At 63.1% G+C, this 16984-nt stretch overlaps 1 protein-coding gene across 4 annotated transcripts; it reads right to left on the bottom strand.

Moving 5' to 3' along the window:
* Positions 1 to 636: 636 nt before the first annotated feature.
* CPLX2 (complexin 2) lies at positions 637 to 16697 on the bottom strand. Of its 4 annotated transcripts, none has more exons than XM_015642292.1 (5): positions 16679 to 16697; positions 11365 to 11462; positions 2883 to 2990; positions 2228 to 2403; positions 637 to 2056 (listed from the first exon to the last, which is right to left on the bottom strand). In XM_015642292.1, exons 3-5 carry the CDS (start codon positions 2911 to 2913, stop codon positions 1859 to 1861), a joined length of 405 nt encoding a protein of 134 aa, XP_015497778.1. In that variant the 5' UTR covers positions 2914 to 2990; positions 11365 to 11462; positions 16679 to 16697; the 3' UTR covers positions 637 to 1858. The 4 variants fall into 4 exon arrangements, with proteins under 4 accessions (XP_015497778.1, XP_015497777.1, XP_015497780.1 ...); XM_015642291.1 differs by lacking the exon at positions 16679 to 16697 and adding an exon at positions 15965 to 16056; XM_015642294.2 differs by lacking the exons at positions 11365 to 11462; positions 16679 to 16697 and adding an exon at positions 5777 to 5794.
* Positions 16698 to 16984: the final 287 nt, after the last annotated feature.

The following is a 16984-nucleotide window of genomic DNA, read 5'->3' on the forward strand; positions in this document are numbered from 1 at the left end:
CCTGCACCTTCGTGCCGGGTCACAGGGCACAGCCTGGCTGTGATGGAGACCCTGCCTGCGAGATCTCCACCGTTTTCTACCCTCATATTTCCTTCTGACAGGAGCTTTTCTGGGTGAGTGCTCTGCTGATGCCGCCTGGGTAACAGCTGAGCTCTTTGCGGGTAAATGATGGCACATCATTCAGAGCTGAGGCTGGCACCAGGCTGAAGCCTCCTGAGCTGTGCTAAGCCTTCTAAGGGCTTCTGCCTTGGTGTGGGGGGACGAGGTGCCCCATGCCCACAGCCTCATGCTCCTCTCGGAGTGGTACAAGGCTGTGACCCATCAGAAATAGCCCTTGGACCTCTGGGTATCCCCAATCATTCAGTGAGGGAAGTCCTGGAGTCAAGAGGAAAGGGGAGAAAGCCTCATGCTGTGTGTGGGACATCCCTTTTGTCCCCAGCCCCAGAGAGGAGAGATGCCTGTGGAGTTGGAAGGCAGCGGGAATGAGCAGGACTCTGGGAGCCACATGTGGCTGCTTCCTGCACCTGTACAGGCCAGCCCACGTTTGTGGTGAGCTGCCAGATTTCAACCCTGAGGTTGGCGGGGTGGGGAGCCAACATGGGGGGCCCCAAAGCAACAGATGAGAAGAGGCCGAAGCAATGTACAAATCCCTTTATTTTATTAGTTCGTCAAAGACTAGTTCGAGCAGGATGGTCACAGCATGTCTGTGGGGCCCCGAGCTGCCTGCCACCTCCCGGGAGGGCCCTGGTGAGCAGCTGGGGGCCGTGGCTGAGGAAGCACAGGGAGGGGGGAGCACGGTGCGGCAAGAGACGGGCCGGGATGAGGGTGTGCCCCTGCCTCCCCGCGTTGGGGTGCAAGCAGTGGCTCCTGGGACATCCCAGGGGCGCTTGCCCAGGGATCCCTTCCCAGGCCCGGGGACCCATGTGTCCAGCGTCAGGTGAGGGCAGCCGGGTACTCCCAGCCCTGGCAGCTCTCCGGCGCTGGCTTTATTGCAGGGGGCAGAGTGGGGGGTCCCGGCAGCGCGGCGAGGGGTGCTGCGGGCGGCCCCCGGGGACAGTGGGGACTCGGGGGTGGGAGTTTGAGCAGCGGACACGAGGACGCATGGAGCGACGGGGCGCACCCTGGCACAGAGACACTAATGCGAGAACGGGGGCCAGCGGGGCCAAGACACAGACGAGCGAGCGGCGGGGACGGGGGGACGAGGCAGGGGGGCCCCTGCCCCGCGCGTGCCTTTGTACACGGTTGGCGGAGCGCGGCGCCCGCTCCTCTCGGTGCTGAAGTATTGCAGTCTAACTGATATGGCTTTAACTATGGGGCCAGAGATGCGGGGAGGGGGGGTCCCCTCCAACCCCCCGATGCAGGAGCACACCGGGCAGCCCCGGGGGACCCCCGTGCCCGACGACCGGGGATGGGGGAGCTGCGGGCAGGGCGCCTGGCTTTGTGCTTTGGGCTTGGCCCAGGGCGGGAGGGGGCAGGGGGATGGCAGTGCTGGGGACGAGGGCAGGCGAGCAGAGGCCTGCTGGGGTCCCCTGGGAGAACAGAAGGGGCAGGGCAAGGGGCACGAGGAGCCACCCCGGGGGGGCCGGCAGGGCCTGGGTGCCCCTAGCCTGCCGCGAGGTTACATCAGTGCATTTGGTCCCGGTTCGCCCTGTCCGGCCAGGGCTGCTCCCCTTTGGCGTGGTGGGGGGGCCCTGCCTGGACGGGACGGGGCGGGCTTTTGGTCTGGTTGGGGGAGAGGGCAGGAGGGGATGGGAGGGGGTGTGGAGACCCCCTCTCCGGGGCCAAGGGAACTGATGGAGGAGTTGTAGGAGAGAGGGCGCCCGTGCCCCAGCACCCTATGGCAGGGTTGACGGTGCTGTTACTTCTTGAACATATCCTGCAGTGGGCCGGGCAGGTACTTGAGGACGGTGTCCAGGATGCTCTCCTCCTCCTCCTCTTCCTCGTCCCCACAGCCTGCTGGGATCGCCTTCTTGGGACGCGTCAGGCTGCCCTCACACGGCTGCTCCAGAGCAGCTTTCTCCTCTGCTTCCTTCTCCTCCTTCTTCTTCAGCCCGTACTGAGAGGACACAGGCTCTCAGCAGGGCAGGCAGTGGGCACTGCCTGTGCTGTGCCCCGTGCCCATCGCCACCGACTTGGGCCACCCTCCTCCCGGCCGTGCCGGCTCCCTGTCCCAGCCCCACCCCGGCTGCCACGGGCAGGGGCAGGCACAGGGGAGGTGAGTGCCCACCTTGTCACGGATCTGCTGCCGGACTTTCTCCCGCTCCGCTTCCATGCGGGCGTGCTTGGCTTTCCGCTCCTCCTCCTGCTGGCGCAGCGCCTCCTGCCTCTCCTCCTCCTTCTTCTGCGCGTCGGGGTCCTTCTCCTCCTCGCCCCCCAGCATCTTCCCCATGTCCTTGGTGGCCCCTGTGCGTAACAAGACCCTTGGTCCTCATGGGTGTTGCAGCCCGGTGCTGCTGCCAAAGCCCCTGCAGCAGCAGAGAGGACAAGGAGGCCCCTGGCAAGGAGGACCTGGGACATCCCCAGGACCACCTGTACCGAAGTGGGCTGCAAATGGGCTTGGGAAGCTGTGGGGATGGGGAGTGCCACAGGCTGGCTGTTCTAGTTCAGTGTCAGCTGGGGGAGATGCCAGCAGCTCCTTCTTCAGCACCCAGGGGACCTGCTGGGAAATCCCACTTAGTGGCAGAAGAGCCAGGATTCCCCAGCCAGCCGCTGATGACATTGGAAATGGGAAGCCTGGAGGGCTCCGGCAGCAGCTCCCCACTGCCGGTGGCTCTCTGTGTGACTCTGTCCCCTTGCCATGTCCCTCCCACTGCACTACTGGGATGCTGGGCCAGCTCTGCTCCTGGAGGGGGGACCCTGAGGGGGGAAGAGCTCCCACTCACCGCCCAGCGCTTGCTTCATGACGAAGTCCATGGTGCCGGTGTGTGTGTGTGGCTAGGCCAGTGCCCAGCGCTCATCCACCGCTGTCTGGGCTCGCTGACCAGGGCCACCTGTGCAGGCAGAGAAGGACAGCGTTGGGGATACCATACCAAGGTTCCCTACTGCCCAGGCTGAGGGATGGAATGATCTCTGGGACTGCACTTTGCACCCTCTGCAAATGCCTTCCAGGATGGGCAGAGGGAGGTTCTGGGGTCTGCAGGCAGAAATTGACTGCCTGCTCCCCTCAGCCGTCTCCTTAAATCCCTTCTGGCCTTGAGGACCTGTGGAGGCACCAAGGCATGGACTCCAGAAAGATGTTCCACCTCAGTACTGCCCTTGGTGTGGCACCAGGAGCCCTGCCGTGCTGCCTGGGGGCTGGTGGGATGGGGACCCACCAAGGCACCAGGCACCGTGTGACCCTGCCCCAGACCTTGTCTGGGGGTGCCGGGGTGCTGCGTGAGCGACGCGTGTCTACGGCAGCGCTCGCGCTCTGCAGAGGGACGGGAAGAGGCTGTTGGCAGGTTGCGGCAGTGCTCGGGGGCTGCAGCAGGGGTTGCAGGCAGCAGCCTGTGACTGTGCGTGTGATCCACGCGGGTGCTGCGGGTGGGTGACACCGTGCAGGGGCAGCACTGCCTGTGCGGGACGGAGCGGGTGCGAGCTCTGCGCGCAGGCTGTGTTTGCTCAAGAGGTGTGTTTGCGGGTGGCTGCAGGCTGTGTTTGCATGGGGAGTGCGTGCACACACGCGTGTGGATAAGTTTGTGGGGCTGCCGACTGCGTGTGCCCCCGTGACGCGCGGGTTTGCAGCCTGTTTGCAAGCTGTGTGCGTGTGCGAGTTTTGGGGTGTGCGGGCTCTGCGGATGTGTGTGCACGCAGGTTTGCGGGCTGTGTGTGCGCTGGCTGTTTGTGCTGCGGGTGTGCGTGTGTGTTTGCACACCGGGGGGGTGCTGCGGGCTGTCTTGTGTGTGCAGGTCCGTGGGTTTGCAGGCTGCACGGGGGGCTGTGCGCACAAAATTTGCAGACTGTGTCGCGCGTGTGTACGTGTGGGGGTGTTGCAGGCTGCTTGTGTGCTCCGTGTGTGTGTGTGCATGCGGGGGATTACAGGCGGAGGGGGTGTGTGGGGACTGCCCGTGCCCCCCACATGCCCCGTGTGAGTGGGGTGCTGCAGGCGGTGCTCGGAGCCTGGGGGTGCAGTTTGCAGCGTGTGTGTGTGTGTGTGTGTGTGTGTGTGTACGTGCCCGGTGGGTGCCGCAGCCCAGCGGGTACCCCCACCCCGGCTCCCCGGAACCCCACGGGGGCTCGGGGTGCTGCACGAGCTGTGACCCGGGGAAGTTTGCAGCTTCCAGCCCCGGGGCACCCCGCGACAACGTTGGGGGGCTCCTCCGGGTAGTACAGTGCTGAACCCTGGGACCGCGGCGGGGGCTTGGGGGGCACCGGGGATGGGGGAACACCGGAGAGCACAGGGACACCGGGGCCGTAGGCGAGGTGCGAGGAACACAGGGAGCACCGGAACGCTGGGGTCGCGTGGAGGGGGGGCTCGTAGCCATAGCGGGGTGCATGGGGGACATCGGGAGGCGCACGGGCGACGCAGGGGGAACACAGCAAACGGGGGGAACACTGAGAGGCACCGGGATACCGGGGAAACAGGGGCTGCAAAGACGCAGGAGACACGGGGGGGCGCCGGGAAGGCGGGGGACACCGGGGACACGGGACGTAGCGGACACCCGGCATGCGGGGGACACCGGGACCGCAGCGGGGTGCGGGACCCGGGGGGCGCGCGGCCGAGCGGGGTGGGGTGGGATGCAGGCACGAAGAGGACGAGGGAGGAACCCGGCTCGGGGGACACGCACCGGGGGCGCAGGGAACACCGGGGACGAGGGGGAACGCGGGGACACGGGGAAGGCGGGAACCGCGCGGGGGGCGAGGGTCGCGCAGGGGACGCGGTGCCGCGGGGACCCCCCACCCCCCCACCCCATCCCGGTGTCTGCGGCGCGGGGCCCCGCCCGCCGCCCGGGGCCGCCCGGTGCCGCAGCGGCGGCGCTGTCCCTTCAGCACCGGCACTCACCGGCTCCGCCGCCGCTCGCCGCTGCCGCCGCTCCGCCCCGCCCCGCCCCGCCGCGGCCCGGCCCCCTCCCGCCCCCGGCGGCACGCGTGGGCCCGCCCGGAGCGACACCCCCCGCCACCGCCCGGACCGGCCCCCGCGGGGGCGGCGGGATGCGGGACCCCTCCCGGGAAACGCCGCACGACCCCCGGGGAAGCGTCCCGGGGAGCCCCGCGCCGCTCGCCAGGCTGCGGACGGAGCCCCCGCGGGCACCACCCCGCGCTCCCGCAGCGGAGGGACGGGGCAAGCGCCTCCTGCGCCGGGTTAATGATTCACCGCCGCGGCAATTAACGGGAGAAACGAGGCATTAATCAGCCGGAGGTGCCCCCAGTCCCGCAGCCCCCGGCTCCCTCACTCGACCCCCCGACCCGCAGCACCCCGGCCTCCTCTGCAGCGATGTGCGGCGGCTGCGGGAGTTTAATTAAAGTCCCTGATAAATCATATCACCCTCCCTCCCCCTTCCGCCGAGAGCTGCCGTTCGGGGGCTCCAGCTTTGGATTTTTGGTGCTGTTCCCCCGTGGAGCTCCCAGGGCGGGTGAGGGGTGCTCAGGGAGGGGATGCCAGAAGGGGTCTGTGATGGCATCGAGGACGTGATGCCCACGGAGCTCGGAACCCCGTTCAGCGAAGGGTTCCTGGGCAGGAAATGGGGTGCACCACCCTGCCTGCCCCCCCTGCACCTGCCAGAAGGGAGATGGGCTCCTGCAACCCCTCCCGTGTTCCTCCTCTGCAGTGCGGGACAGGATCCCCGGGTCTCCCCACCTTGTCCCGATGCACAGGGACGGTGTGTGCTCCTCAGAGTGGCAGCTGGTGCCTCCTAATTAATCCAGCTCTGGAATCTTAGAGACAAGATGAGCCCTGTGCGAATCACATCAGTGAGTGGAGCCGGGCTTTGGGATAGCTGCTGTTTAATAGTGAGGCTCTGGAGTAGCAGCCTGCGGGGGCCCAGGAGGGTGCTGGATAAGGTCTGGGTGCGGGGTCCTTTCAGGGACATCCCCCTGATGCGGGAGGCTGCAGGGAGCTGGGGCAGGCTGCAGCTGCCCCCACAAGCCCCTGGGGATGCTGCCGGGCGCTGCTGGGGCTGCTGGGGGAAGGATGTGGGGCAGGAGTGGGGGGACATCTCGCAGCCAGGGATGCCAAAAGCGACTTGCAAGTGCCACCTCCACAGAGATGCGGCGCCGACAGATCTGTGTGTGCGCACCCGCTGCCAGCTCCTGCCTCGCACGGCCGCTGCCACGGACAACTTCCAGCACAGGAACAGCACATCAGGGACTTGTCCCTCTTGTTCACCCCTCTCACTGCTCCCAAAAACACCCTCTGGCACAACCCATCTCCACCAGCCCCGAGCCCCGAGCAATGTCCTCAGCCCGACATTGACCAACAACTCCTTTTTCCACCTCCAAGGTAAAAAAGCCTCCTGCCCTAGTGCCCAGCCCCGCTCTGCCTGCCGGCAGCTGGTGGGACGGGCATGTGGGCGGCAAGACAGGCCTGTGCTTGGCCCGTCCGTCTGTCCGTCCGTCCGTCCGTCCGTCCTGCGGCAGCCCTGCTCCGGGCGTTGACGTCAGCGCTCCCGGCAGCCGGGCGGTGGGCGGGCGGCACCGCTCCTATTGTATTAAAAATAATACAGCGGAGCACAAATTCATTACAGATAAGTGTGACAGCCAGGAGGAATTAACGAGCCCGTCTCTCAGCGCCTGACAAACGCCTCCTTTTGTTCCTGGGATGGGTCCTTGAGTCTTTCAATCTTTGGAGATGCCTCGGCTCATTAAGCACATCCTCCTCCAGTAGATCCCAGTGTGCCAGAGGACTGCTCCCAGTATGAGCTGAGGCCAAACTGGCAGGGACATCCCTTGTGCCAGTGCCCAGTGCTAAGTCGGGCTTGTCTTTCTTGGGAGTCAGTGGCCTGGAGTTTCTGTCCCCAGGCACTGTCCCCACAGGGGTGAGGGGTGGCTGTGGGGAGGTGTGTGAAGCAGCCCCCATCCCTGCTGCCGTGGGAAGCTCGAGGCTCGTGTGAGCTGAGGCCGCCCCAGCACTCCAGCTGCCGGTGCCAGCAGGGCTGGTGGGCACCCAACTCTGCTGGCCAGGCTCCCATGGGAAGAGCAGCCAAGGGCTTGTCACCAGCCCGGGGCGTTGCCTCCTGCCCTGCACACCCCTGCAGACACCCCTGCTCCAGGGGACCCCCACTGCCCCAGAGCTGGTGTTTGGGGGGTGCTCCTGGTGCTCATGCCCAGTGTGGGCACTCCTTAGGCCAGATGTTCCTTGCATCATCCTGGGCAGTGTCACCTGCTGGGCGGCTGCCTGGAGCTGCTGGGGGCGGCAGGAAGGGAAGGGATGTGGAGAGGTGTGAGGGACTGGGGCAGCAGCACCAAATGGAGGAGAAAGCTCTCAGCACTGCCAAGCCCTGTTAGCACAGGTGCCAGGGCCCCCCAGCATTTCTGTGCTCCACTCCACACTGCTGCCCAGGGAGGGAATGGGGCTGGCTGGTGCCACCACATTGCCCACAGCATCTGGTGTCGGCAACGCCTGAGTGGCACCTGCCTGCTGGCATCGGCCCCATTGTCCCCTGACAGCCAGACGGGGACCCTGCAAGGTCACAGCCTCTGCGGGCCCTTGCAAAGCTCCCAGGCAGAGGGAATACCGGCACCCATCCCTGCAGCATTGCCAGCCTAGCCTGCTGTCACCCATTAGCACAGGGCAGTTATTTCACTTATCCACCTCCCAACATCTTTGCAGAAAATAATTATTGGTCCTTCTCATTGCACCGAGGGATTAAAAGTGGTTAACTCCATTTCCAAAGGCTTTGTTATGTTGGTTTTCCCTCAGCTGCTGCACAAGGCGATTTCCACAGTGCCACTTAGGCAGCTTTTATCAGGTTGTCTTCTGGAGGTAATTGGGTTTTTCAGGAGCCTGTTTAAAATTCGTAACCCAGCCTCTTAAACAAAACAAAAACAGCAGCGGGGAGAAGAGGAAGAGGCAGCTCGAAACATGCAGCAGCTGCAGCCTCTGAAGAGCAGCTCTGGTCCCTTGGGGCTGGCACCCGGCGGGGGCAGGGACAGGGACAAGCACCAGCCGTGCTGTGGAATCAGTCTGGAGACAGCCCCTCCAGCCCAGTGGCTGAGCACAGACCGCTCAGGGACAGGGGGGACCCGGGGTCACTCCCTCATGCTGTACTCAGGGCGAGGCGAGTCTGTGGCACTCAGAACCACCCACGTCCACTCCTTGGGGATGCCAGGGCCACCTCTCTGTCCCTGCAGCAAGTCACAGACCCCCAGCACACGTGAGGGAGACCCCAGCATCCACTCACTCGTCACACCCATGTCAGACACGGGGTGTGGATGTGGTCTCACTGTTTGCTCAGCACTCACCGGGAGCCTTGGGGCTGCTGGGGAGGGAGGTGGGCTCGTGGCACAGCTTGACCCCAGCTCCACCATGATGCTCCCAGCTGTGGGAGCAGCACCTGGCAGGGCCCCCGGAGCTCACCAGAGAGGGACAGAGCAAATGGGCAAAACCCGCCCTTATGGGGTAACTTCTGCTAGCTCCAAGCCTCGAGGGTCTCCCTGGCTCTGGGCTTTGCTGCCTGGCTTGGGGGGAGGATCCTGCTGCCCCCCCTGTGCACCCCTGCAGCCAGAGGGGCTCCGGGCTGACACTGCAGCTGTTGCTGCTTTCCTGCATCACTACTCGGGTCCCTCTGCATGAACACCCGTCTGCATTGCTACCACAGCCCTGTCACTGTCACTCTGGCTGACCTGTCTGCCCTCTGCTCGTTGGACGAGGGGTGCACTGGGCACCCCGAGCTCATCCCCGCCCTGTGCAGCGTGGGCTGGGGAGGGAGTGGGTGGCAGGAGCTGCCAGAGCAGATGGTCGGTGGGGCTGGATCATGGAACTGCACACAACGAGGGCTGTCCCCGGGGGGGTCTTTCACAGGAGCTGGCTGTGAGCTGGCTCCTGGGGGGCCCCATCACACACCTGCTCGTCCCAGGCACGGCAGCAGCCTGCGAGCCAGGGAGGCTGCAGCTGACGGAGGGATGGGGTGAGGAGAAGACTGAGCCATGGCTTCCAGCTGTTCCCAGCACAACGGTGTCCCAGGATGGTACCAGAGAGGGAAAGGGGTGCTCCCAGTGCTGCTCAGCCCTCCAGAGCTCCCTGAAATGACCACCTGTGTCACAGAGTGCTGCAGGGGCTGAATCTCCCAGCCAGACCTCCCATGGGGACAGGGACTCAGCTCCAGGCTCCAGCCAAGAAGACTCCAGAGTGGCTGGGATGTCAGCCATGGTGTGACCGAGCACCTTGGCTTTGCCACCACTGCTCTGTGCCCCGTGATGTGGAACTCTGCTCACCCAGCCCCACTCTCAGAGCCACCCAGAACCCCAAGGAGTCCACATCCCATGAGCGCTGGGGCACACCAGGATGGACCTGTGAGTGCCAGAGGAACCCTGCTGGGATGGACCCTGCCACTCCAGTGCTGCAGTGGTGACTCCTCATCCCCGCAGCTCCCGACTCGCAGCGTGTGTCCGGTGCCTCTGTGCCATGCATTATTAAACAGAGGCACTGCAGCCCCTCGCTGTTTATCCTGGTGTGGCTGTGCAGGGACAGGCTGTGGGAGCCATGGTGGCTCCCTGCACACCCAGCTGCAAGATTTAGACTCACTGCAGGTCTGGCCGGTTCCCCAAACAGGTTTATGACACCTGGGCTTACTCAACTGGCCACTTCCAAGCCCCCATCCTGTATAGGATGGATCCCACCTCCCTGTGGAACAGACACTGTGTTCAGCGCTCTCACCTAGGCAGCGCTGCCCTGCCCACACAGCAGGTCCAGCATTGACATCCCCATCGCCTCTACAAGGGCACACTTGAGCCGAGTCCACCCCATCAATATTTATGGCAGGCACGCACACCCGCGCAGCTCTGCAGGGGCCGGTGCGGAGCCGAGCTGGGCGCAGCACGCCAGACACTGCTTGGGAAGCAGACAAAACCCCCTGAGCCCCTGTGCTGCCTCCCCATCGTCCCACCCTGTGCACACACCGATTTTCATCCTTGCCACGCTGACAGGGCCTGTGCAGGCACCAGTGACGGAGGTGGTCAGGACTGTGTGGGCAGTGGATGCACAAGGATCATCTCCTGGCTCTGGGTCAGGATGGGATTTGGGAACCCACTCCCCACAGAAAGGGTTTCCCCACTGAAAGCAGTTATACCCACCCTCATTTCACTGACAGAAAAAAGACATGAAGGACATGGGCATGATTGGCTCAAGGCTGGGCATCCAGGTCACAGCCCCCACCTGTCCCCTCTCCAGCCAAAATCTCGAAAAAATGAAACCCTTGGCACTGCTCCCCTGAGGTTCAGCCCCATGCTGATAGAGCACTGGTTTTGCAAAGATCCTGTGAGCTCTTTGGGGCACCCCAGTTGAGGGCAGAGACTGGGGTGCTTTAACCCCAATCTGTACCACCAGTGCTGGGGAGTGGAAGTGAGGAGCAGGGATGCTTGACCCAAGCTCCCAGCCTTGCTCTGGGACAGCATCTTCCTTCTGTGAGGGAAGGGCTCATTGTACCCCTGAGAGGGAGTGTTTGGGAGCCCACATGCCCCACGGCCTGGGCAACAGAGCCAGATAAGGAGGGCAACACCAGGGACACCCTGTCCTCAGTGGCAGCAGATGGCTGCGTGGTGGGGGGCTCCATGGCAGCGTGGGGGGAGACATCTGGGTGCCTGGGCTTTGGCCAAGCTGCAGCTCGGTGGGAGCAGGATGAGCCTGAGCTGTCCTGGCTGGGCAGGTGGGGAGGGGACCAAGGAGAAGGTGGGATGGGTTGCTGCCCACCCCAGCTGAGACTTCCCCCAGCCTGCCTGTGCTTGGGGTTTCTGCTGTAGCGTGACGCCGGACAGGCACCGTGCTGCTCCAAGAGCTGCTGGGGCTTGGGCCAGAAAATTCATTCTTGGCTGCTTTCAGTGGGGTTTGGCTCGTACCTTTCCCATCTGGGGGCTTTCAAATAGGAAAAAAAGAAAAAAAAAATAAAAAGAAGAAAGAAAAAACCCCTGGCTCTGTGCCACCTCCACAGTCACCATCACTTGCCATGGTCTCCAGGTGGGACCATGCCCAGCATATGCCAAGAGCCTGGGCTGGTCCTCACTCCTGTGGCCTCTGCCTGGTCCTGAGCTGCTTCAGGTGCCTCTTGCCCTGCACCAAAGTGTCACCAAGATGAGACCCCCCCCATCTTTGGTGACCTGACTGGCTCTACTGAGGCAGCCCCAGGTGGTACCTCCAAGCCTCCCCATCCATCCCATGGCTGTGCTGTGCCCCCCATACCACGGGGAGTGAAATGTCCCCCCAACCCCCCCAGGAGCCACAGTGCTGCCTACCTTGGTGTGTGCAGCACCAGGAGTCTGCTGCTTCAGCACCTAACGCAGGGGGACAAGGACCTCGTGGGGGTGGCTGGGCATCGCAGGGAGAGCAGGGCCTGGAGAGACACCAACAGCGAGAGATGAGTGCCTTGGAGAGGCCACAGCACCAGGTGGCACAGACAAAGTGGAATCACTTGATGGGAGACAGACAGAGCACACCACTGCTTGCTGCCCTCTCCTCCCATCCTGATCCCCAAGGATGGGAGCAACCTGCTGCCAAGAGCCACCATCTCCCTGCAGGTGAGAGCCCAGCAGGGCATGCAGGAGGTGGCAGCTCATCAGAGTCTTTGGTTCTCTCCTGGATCAGGGGCACTCACTCTGCTGCTGGCAGAGGGCTCCTGGCCATCTCTGCAGGTACCTGGCAGTTCGGATGCCTTCATTAAAAATTTAGAGGGCTCTCAACTCTTTAAGGGTTTTAAAATTTCACATTAACTCTGCCTTCCTTAGCTTGCTCATGATGAATTTCTTCTTTGGAAAACATAATGGCAAGTTAAAACAAGCCACCAAGCAAAAGTCCTTGCTCAGACTCAGCAACTGGAGGAAGCCTGATGCCGCTTTGAGCTCCCCGCTCCTGCCGGACCTCAGGAAACTTGTCTGGGGATCTCATCCCTTCCTCAAATGTCCTTGAAATCCCCCTGTGATGCTTGGGAGATGCAGGGGATGCTGGCCTGTGGTTGTGGGGCTGTGCAGGGACCTGGGTACCAGGGCTTTGGGTGCCATGCGGGGCAGTCTCTGGGGTGGGCTGTCCCTGTGCTGTGGCTCATGTCACTGTGACCTGTGTCATGAGCGGGATTTTTCCTCTGCAACTCGAGGAGCAGGTTCCTGGGAAAGTTACAAATTCATCCTGACTTCAAGGAAAGGCTTTTCCTCCACCCTGGGGAAGGAGGGAGGCTTTGGCAAATTGGAGATAAATATATGACCCAGGGGAGCCAGGGGAAACACAGGCAAACACCGATGCTGTGGAGGAGCAGGGACTGGGGTGAATGGAGCCTGCATTTTTAAAAGCTTTACAGAGCAGGGATACCTCATTCCAGCCCTGGAATGAAGGGCTCAGCCTGGAATGTCGGGCAGGAGAGCCCGACAGTCCCTGGGAACAGGGTTTGGGGAGGTTGGCTGTGGAAAGAGACATTCCCAATGGCACCCCCGAGGAGACCCCAGAATGGTGACTGGGAAATGCAGTGCTAGGGGCTCAGCCTGCACATGGCTCAGCAGCAGCGTGAAGGTGACCTTTGCTGGGGACAACCACTGCCTCCTTTGGGATGTGGGGAGGCTCTGGAGCAGGGTGAGGCGGGCTGCAGAGAGCTGCAGGGATGTGATCCTGGGGGCGTCTGGTTTCCAGGCAGCACCGTGCCAAGGAGACAGCTGGGCTGGGACAGAATCAGTTTGGCTCTGCTGGCCATGGCCTGGGGTGCAGATCAGCAGATATTTATTTGCTGAAACCCCAGAGGGTGGGAAGAGCAGGAACACCCTGCCCAAGTACCTGAGAGATTGCAGAGAGTCGTGAGGGGTGCTGCTCCAGCCCCTGAGGGGTATTTTTTATTTCAGCCAGACCAAAGAGGTTTTTTATCTCCTTTGCAATAAGCAGAGCCTGCCAGTACCCTGAAGATGCATCTCATCTGGACAGCTGCACTGGCTCAGTCTGTCTGTCTGTCCAGGCAGCCAGACACCAACCACAGCCAAAGCAGAGGACAGGGAGCAGAAGAGCAGGGTGATGGTGGCAGAACACCCCCAGCTCCAGGGATAGCAGTGCCCCCAGGTGCTGGCAGGGATGATTTGATCCCGTCTGGACACAAGACACAGTATCCAGGGAAAACTTAATGCTCAAGATGAGACATTAGTGAGTCCACAGCTCTTCTGCTTTGGCACATCCAGCTCTCAGCACCCTGCTTGAATAGCTGACCTTGTCCAAGTGTCTGAGAGGAGGGGGAGCTGGGGAAGGAGGAGGGTGGGCAGTGAGGTGCACTGGCTGAGAAACTCAGGGAACATCTCAAAGCATCACCTGCCTCAGGGAGATGCTCCTGCGACCTGCCTTGGGTCTGGCACCAGTTTCCTGTCTGGGTGGCAGGGGAGAAGGAAGGTTCAGTGTCACAATATTTGGGGAAAGTCTGTGCTGGCAGTGCTCTGTCCTGACTCTCATGCAGGGATGCAGAGGGCTCAGGGTGCCACACCACACCAGGCAGCCCCCAGAGGCACTCCTCAATTGAGGTCTGTACCTCAGCTGACCTGCCCTGCCTTCAAAAAGCAGATCCTCATCTTTCAATACCTCTTGCACAATTCCTCTCACCTCAGATTGGGGCAGGTCTGTGTCACACCCTTGTAGGGCTCTGGGATTTGGCTGAGATAAGCAATATTTCTGAGCCTCTGGTGAGTGTCACAGCGGGGCTGGTGACACCAGGTAGAGAGGGATGGACCTGCTGGCCTGGCTGTGTGCAGGAGGATCAGGGACCTGTGGTGCAGAATGACAAGCAAAGGTGACAGTGGCTCCTAGCACAGCACTGGGTGACCCAGCGAGCCTGGAGGAACAGCCTGGAGAGCCCACAGCTGGACAAAGCAGATGGTCTGGGCTTCTGCAGCCAGGAAGGCTCTGTAGGACCAGGAGAGACAGAGGGAAAAGCTCCTGGGACGAGCGAGCAGAGAGCGCTCACGCGAGAGCAGCCCGCAGGAGCACAGCTTGTTTACCCTGGCTGAGCAGGCCTGATTGCTCTCTATAAATACACCCAGAGAATAAACACCGGGGAGGGAGAAGGATCATTTAAACTCGAGGATAATGCTGGCATAAGAACAAATGGGAAGGCCTGGCCAGGAACACACAGAGGCTGTGGGCAAGAGCAGAGATCCTCTGGCCACGGGGAAGGTCCTCTGTGTCCAGCCATGGCTGTTGGGGAAGTGTGTGATGCCCAAGAGCTTGGGCTCGGTGCCACTGGGAGAGGCAGCAGCCTGGGCTGGAGGGACTGTGCTCTCCTGCCATACCAGACCTGCTAAGCTCCAGGCCACGGGGGCACATTGGTGCCCAGGGCTAGGAATGGAGATGTGCCACGCTGCCAGTGATCACCACCTCTTCCTCAGAGGGTTTTTCCACAGGACTGGACCTCTGCTGGGACTTCTGATCTCCAGAGCATAAACCAGGCTGGGCAATTCAACACGGCTCCCCTTGGCTCCTGATAGGGGCCTGCTGGGCTGTGCCTGGCAGCAGCCTCTGCAGAAACCCAGGGAAGAGCCAAGGTGTGAACCACAATCATCCTCCAGTGCTGTGAGGTGTTCTGAGCTCTGTCTGCTCAGGGTCATTTCAATACTAATGTCATCACGCAAGGCAATCGAAGAAACAAACACTCGGCCCACAGCCAAGCGAGACTTTGAGACATTTTTCTGTGCCAGTTTGTCTCAGCTGAGCCGTCTCCAGTTTCCCCAGGAGGGTGAGGGTCAGACTCTGTAAGCAGTGCTGCTGGATGGGGATTGAGCTCCTTTGTTTCCACACTGGAGCCTGTCCTGTCAACCCTCAGTGTCCTGCAGCCTCAGAGGCACAAGGGCAGGTTTGGCAGGGAGAACACTTCTCTGCGCCCTGAGCCCAGCCCATCCTTCCTCATCCTCTATTTGCCAAACCCAGCACCTCAAATCACCCCGGTTCCTTCAGCAGCCCTGGCCAGCAGCTGCCACCACCACGGAGCCCGGCTGCTTGCAGGGAGAAGCCCTGAGCCCTGTTCTGAGCGACGGTGCCAGCCCTGCTGCTCTGCTCTGACTCACTGCACCGCCAGCCTCGGGCAGCGGCTGCCCGGTCACGCTCGTGCCATGCGGGTGGCACTGCCACCGCGTGCTGCCAAGGCCTGGAGCACGGCAGCCACCGGCCCGTGTGCTGCAGCCGTGCTGCTGGGGACACGGCGGGGACAGGGGCTGGAGAGTGGGGCTTAGGAGGCGCCTTGTAGGGACAGAGCAGAGGGGAGAGGGGTTGAATCTCAGGGGACTGGGAACGGTGAGGCTGGGATGCTCCACGAGTGGTTGGACTTAGGCGTGGAGAGCAGGGTGGAGGAGGGAGCCACCGATGGGGAGGCACGGGAAGAGCCCGGCGGGTGCCGGAGATCCCCACAGCAGGAAGGTGCACGGAGCCTCCCGGCTACAGGCAGGGGGTGATGGAAGGATCAGGTCGCATCCTCTCCCTGCCCACAGCTCCGCTCTGCGGTGCCCCCCCGAAGGGGACGGCCAGGCACAGGGGGGCTGGAGGGGGTACCCAAAGCCCGGTCCGGGGGTGACAGCGCTTCTCCTGCCATCCCCTGCACATCGGCGTGTCCCCCCTCGCCAGACCTGCAGGTGGGCTGCCCGGGGGGCGCGCCGCTCAGCTCTGCATCTTGCACCCGTACCCCGCAACACCTGCATCCTTCCCCGCATCCCGCACCACCTGCATCCTTCCCCGCATCCCGCCCCGCATGCCGCATCCCGCTCTCCGCGGCCGCCGCCCCGTTATATAAGCCGGCGGCCCCGGGAGGCTCGGCGGGCCGATCCCCGCGCCCGGCCCCCCCGGGCTCTGCGGCACTCCGGGCCCGGCCCGGCCCGGTCCCGCACCCACCTGGCTGGCTCGGCGCGGCTCCGGTGCGCCCCGTCCGCCCCCGGCGCAGGGAAGGAGCCGCCGCCGGAAGGGAGGCGGGAGCCGTAGCGGTACAGGGGAGCGGTACAGGGGGGGCCCGGTGCTGGCTCCCCCTCCGCCGCACGGCCTCCCGGGCGGGGCCGCCTCCGTGCCCGCCTCCGGACCGCCCCGCGCCCCGGGCGGCAGCCCCCGGCCCGGCCTTCCGCTCCGGTACCGGCCGGGTTCCCTCCGGTACCCGGTAATTGCTGCTCCGGTACCGCGATGCCCACCCCTGCTATTTAAGCATCCACCCCCCGCAACCTGGCTATGCCCCCCTCACCCCGCATCACCCCCGGTACCCTCTCAGTACCCCTGTGCCTACAGTTGTGCCTCCAGTGCCGTGACAGCCACCCCCAGTACGGGGCCGTGACTTCCAGTACCCCGTTTCTTTGCCACCCGTTTCTCCAGTGCCCAGCAATTCCCCCCACTCCCTGGCCCTTCCTCTGGAACCCCTGGACCTGCCAGTTTGCCTCCATCCAGCAATTCCTTCTGATATTTGCTGTATCCCCATAGGCCCTGGTCCTTCTGTGCCCCTCTGAGTTGGTGATTTCTCTCCCGTGGCACTGCCAGCCCCTCCAGAGGAGGGGTCTCAGGGCTCCTCTGGGTGTCTCAGGTGCCAGCAGTGCTCCCCAGATCAGAGATCCTTGATGCACACACCTTGCCCAGGCTCTCCTGCAGGGTGTCCCGAGGATGGGGGTGATGAAGAGCCGTGAGCACGCTGGAGCCTGCAGGCTCACAGAACAGCCAGGGGGAAGCGGAGGAGGTGGAGAGGCTGGAGGCTGCTCTGGGAGCTGCAGAGCTCCAGGATGGGGATATGGGCAGGCTGGCCGTGTGCTCCTGCATGGACTAGGGAACAGCAGAAGGAGGGAGTGTGAAAAGAGCAAGAACTTGTCCACAGAGGTTTTAAGAAGCCAAAATTCTGGCTCAGGGATTGGTGCAGAGCATGGTCAAGAGGACTACAAC

Source organism: Parus major, chromosome 13 (assembly GCF_001522545.3).
Source record: "Parus major isolate Abel chromosome 13, Parus_major1.1, whole genome shotgun sequence".
In the NCBI taxonomy this organism is placed as follows: Eukaryota; Metazoa; Chordata; class Aves; order Passeriformes; family Paridae; genus Parus; species Parus major.

What these genes read in the sequence shown, in the direction of transcription:
- CPLX2 (XM_015642292.1), bottom strand. Translation starts at nt 2,913, where the DNA reads ATGGACTTCGTCATGAAGCAAGCGCTGGGCG. An exon ending in CATGAAGCAAGCGCTGGGCG is followed by an intron (nt 2,404 to 2,882) that starts GTGAGTGGGAGC and finishes TGTTACGCACAG; the next exon opens with GGGCCACCAAGGACATGGGG. An exon ending in GGCAGCAGATCCGTGACAAG is followed by an intron (nt 2,057 to 2,227) that starts GTGGGCACTCAC and finishes GTGTCCTCTCAG; the next exon opens with TACGGGCTGAAGAAGAAGGA.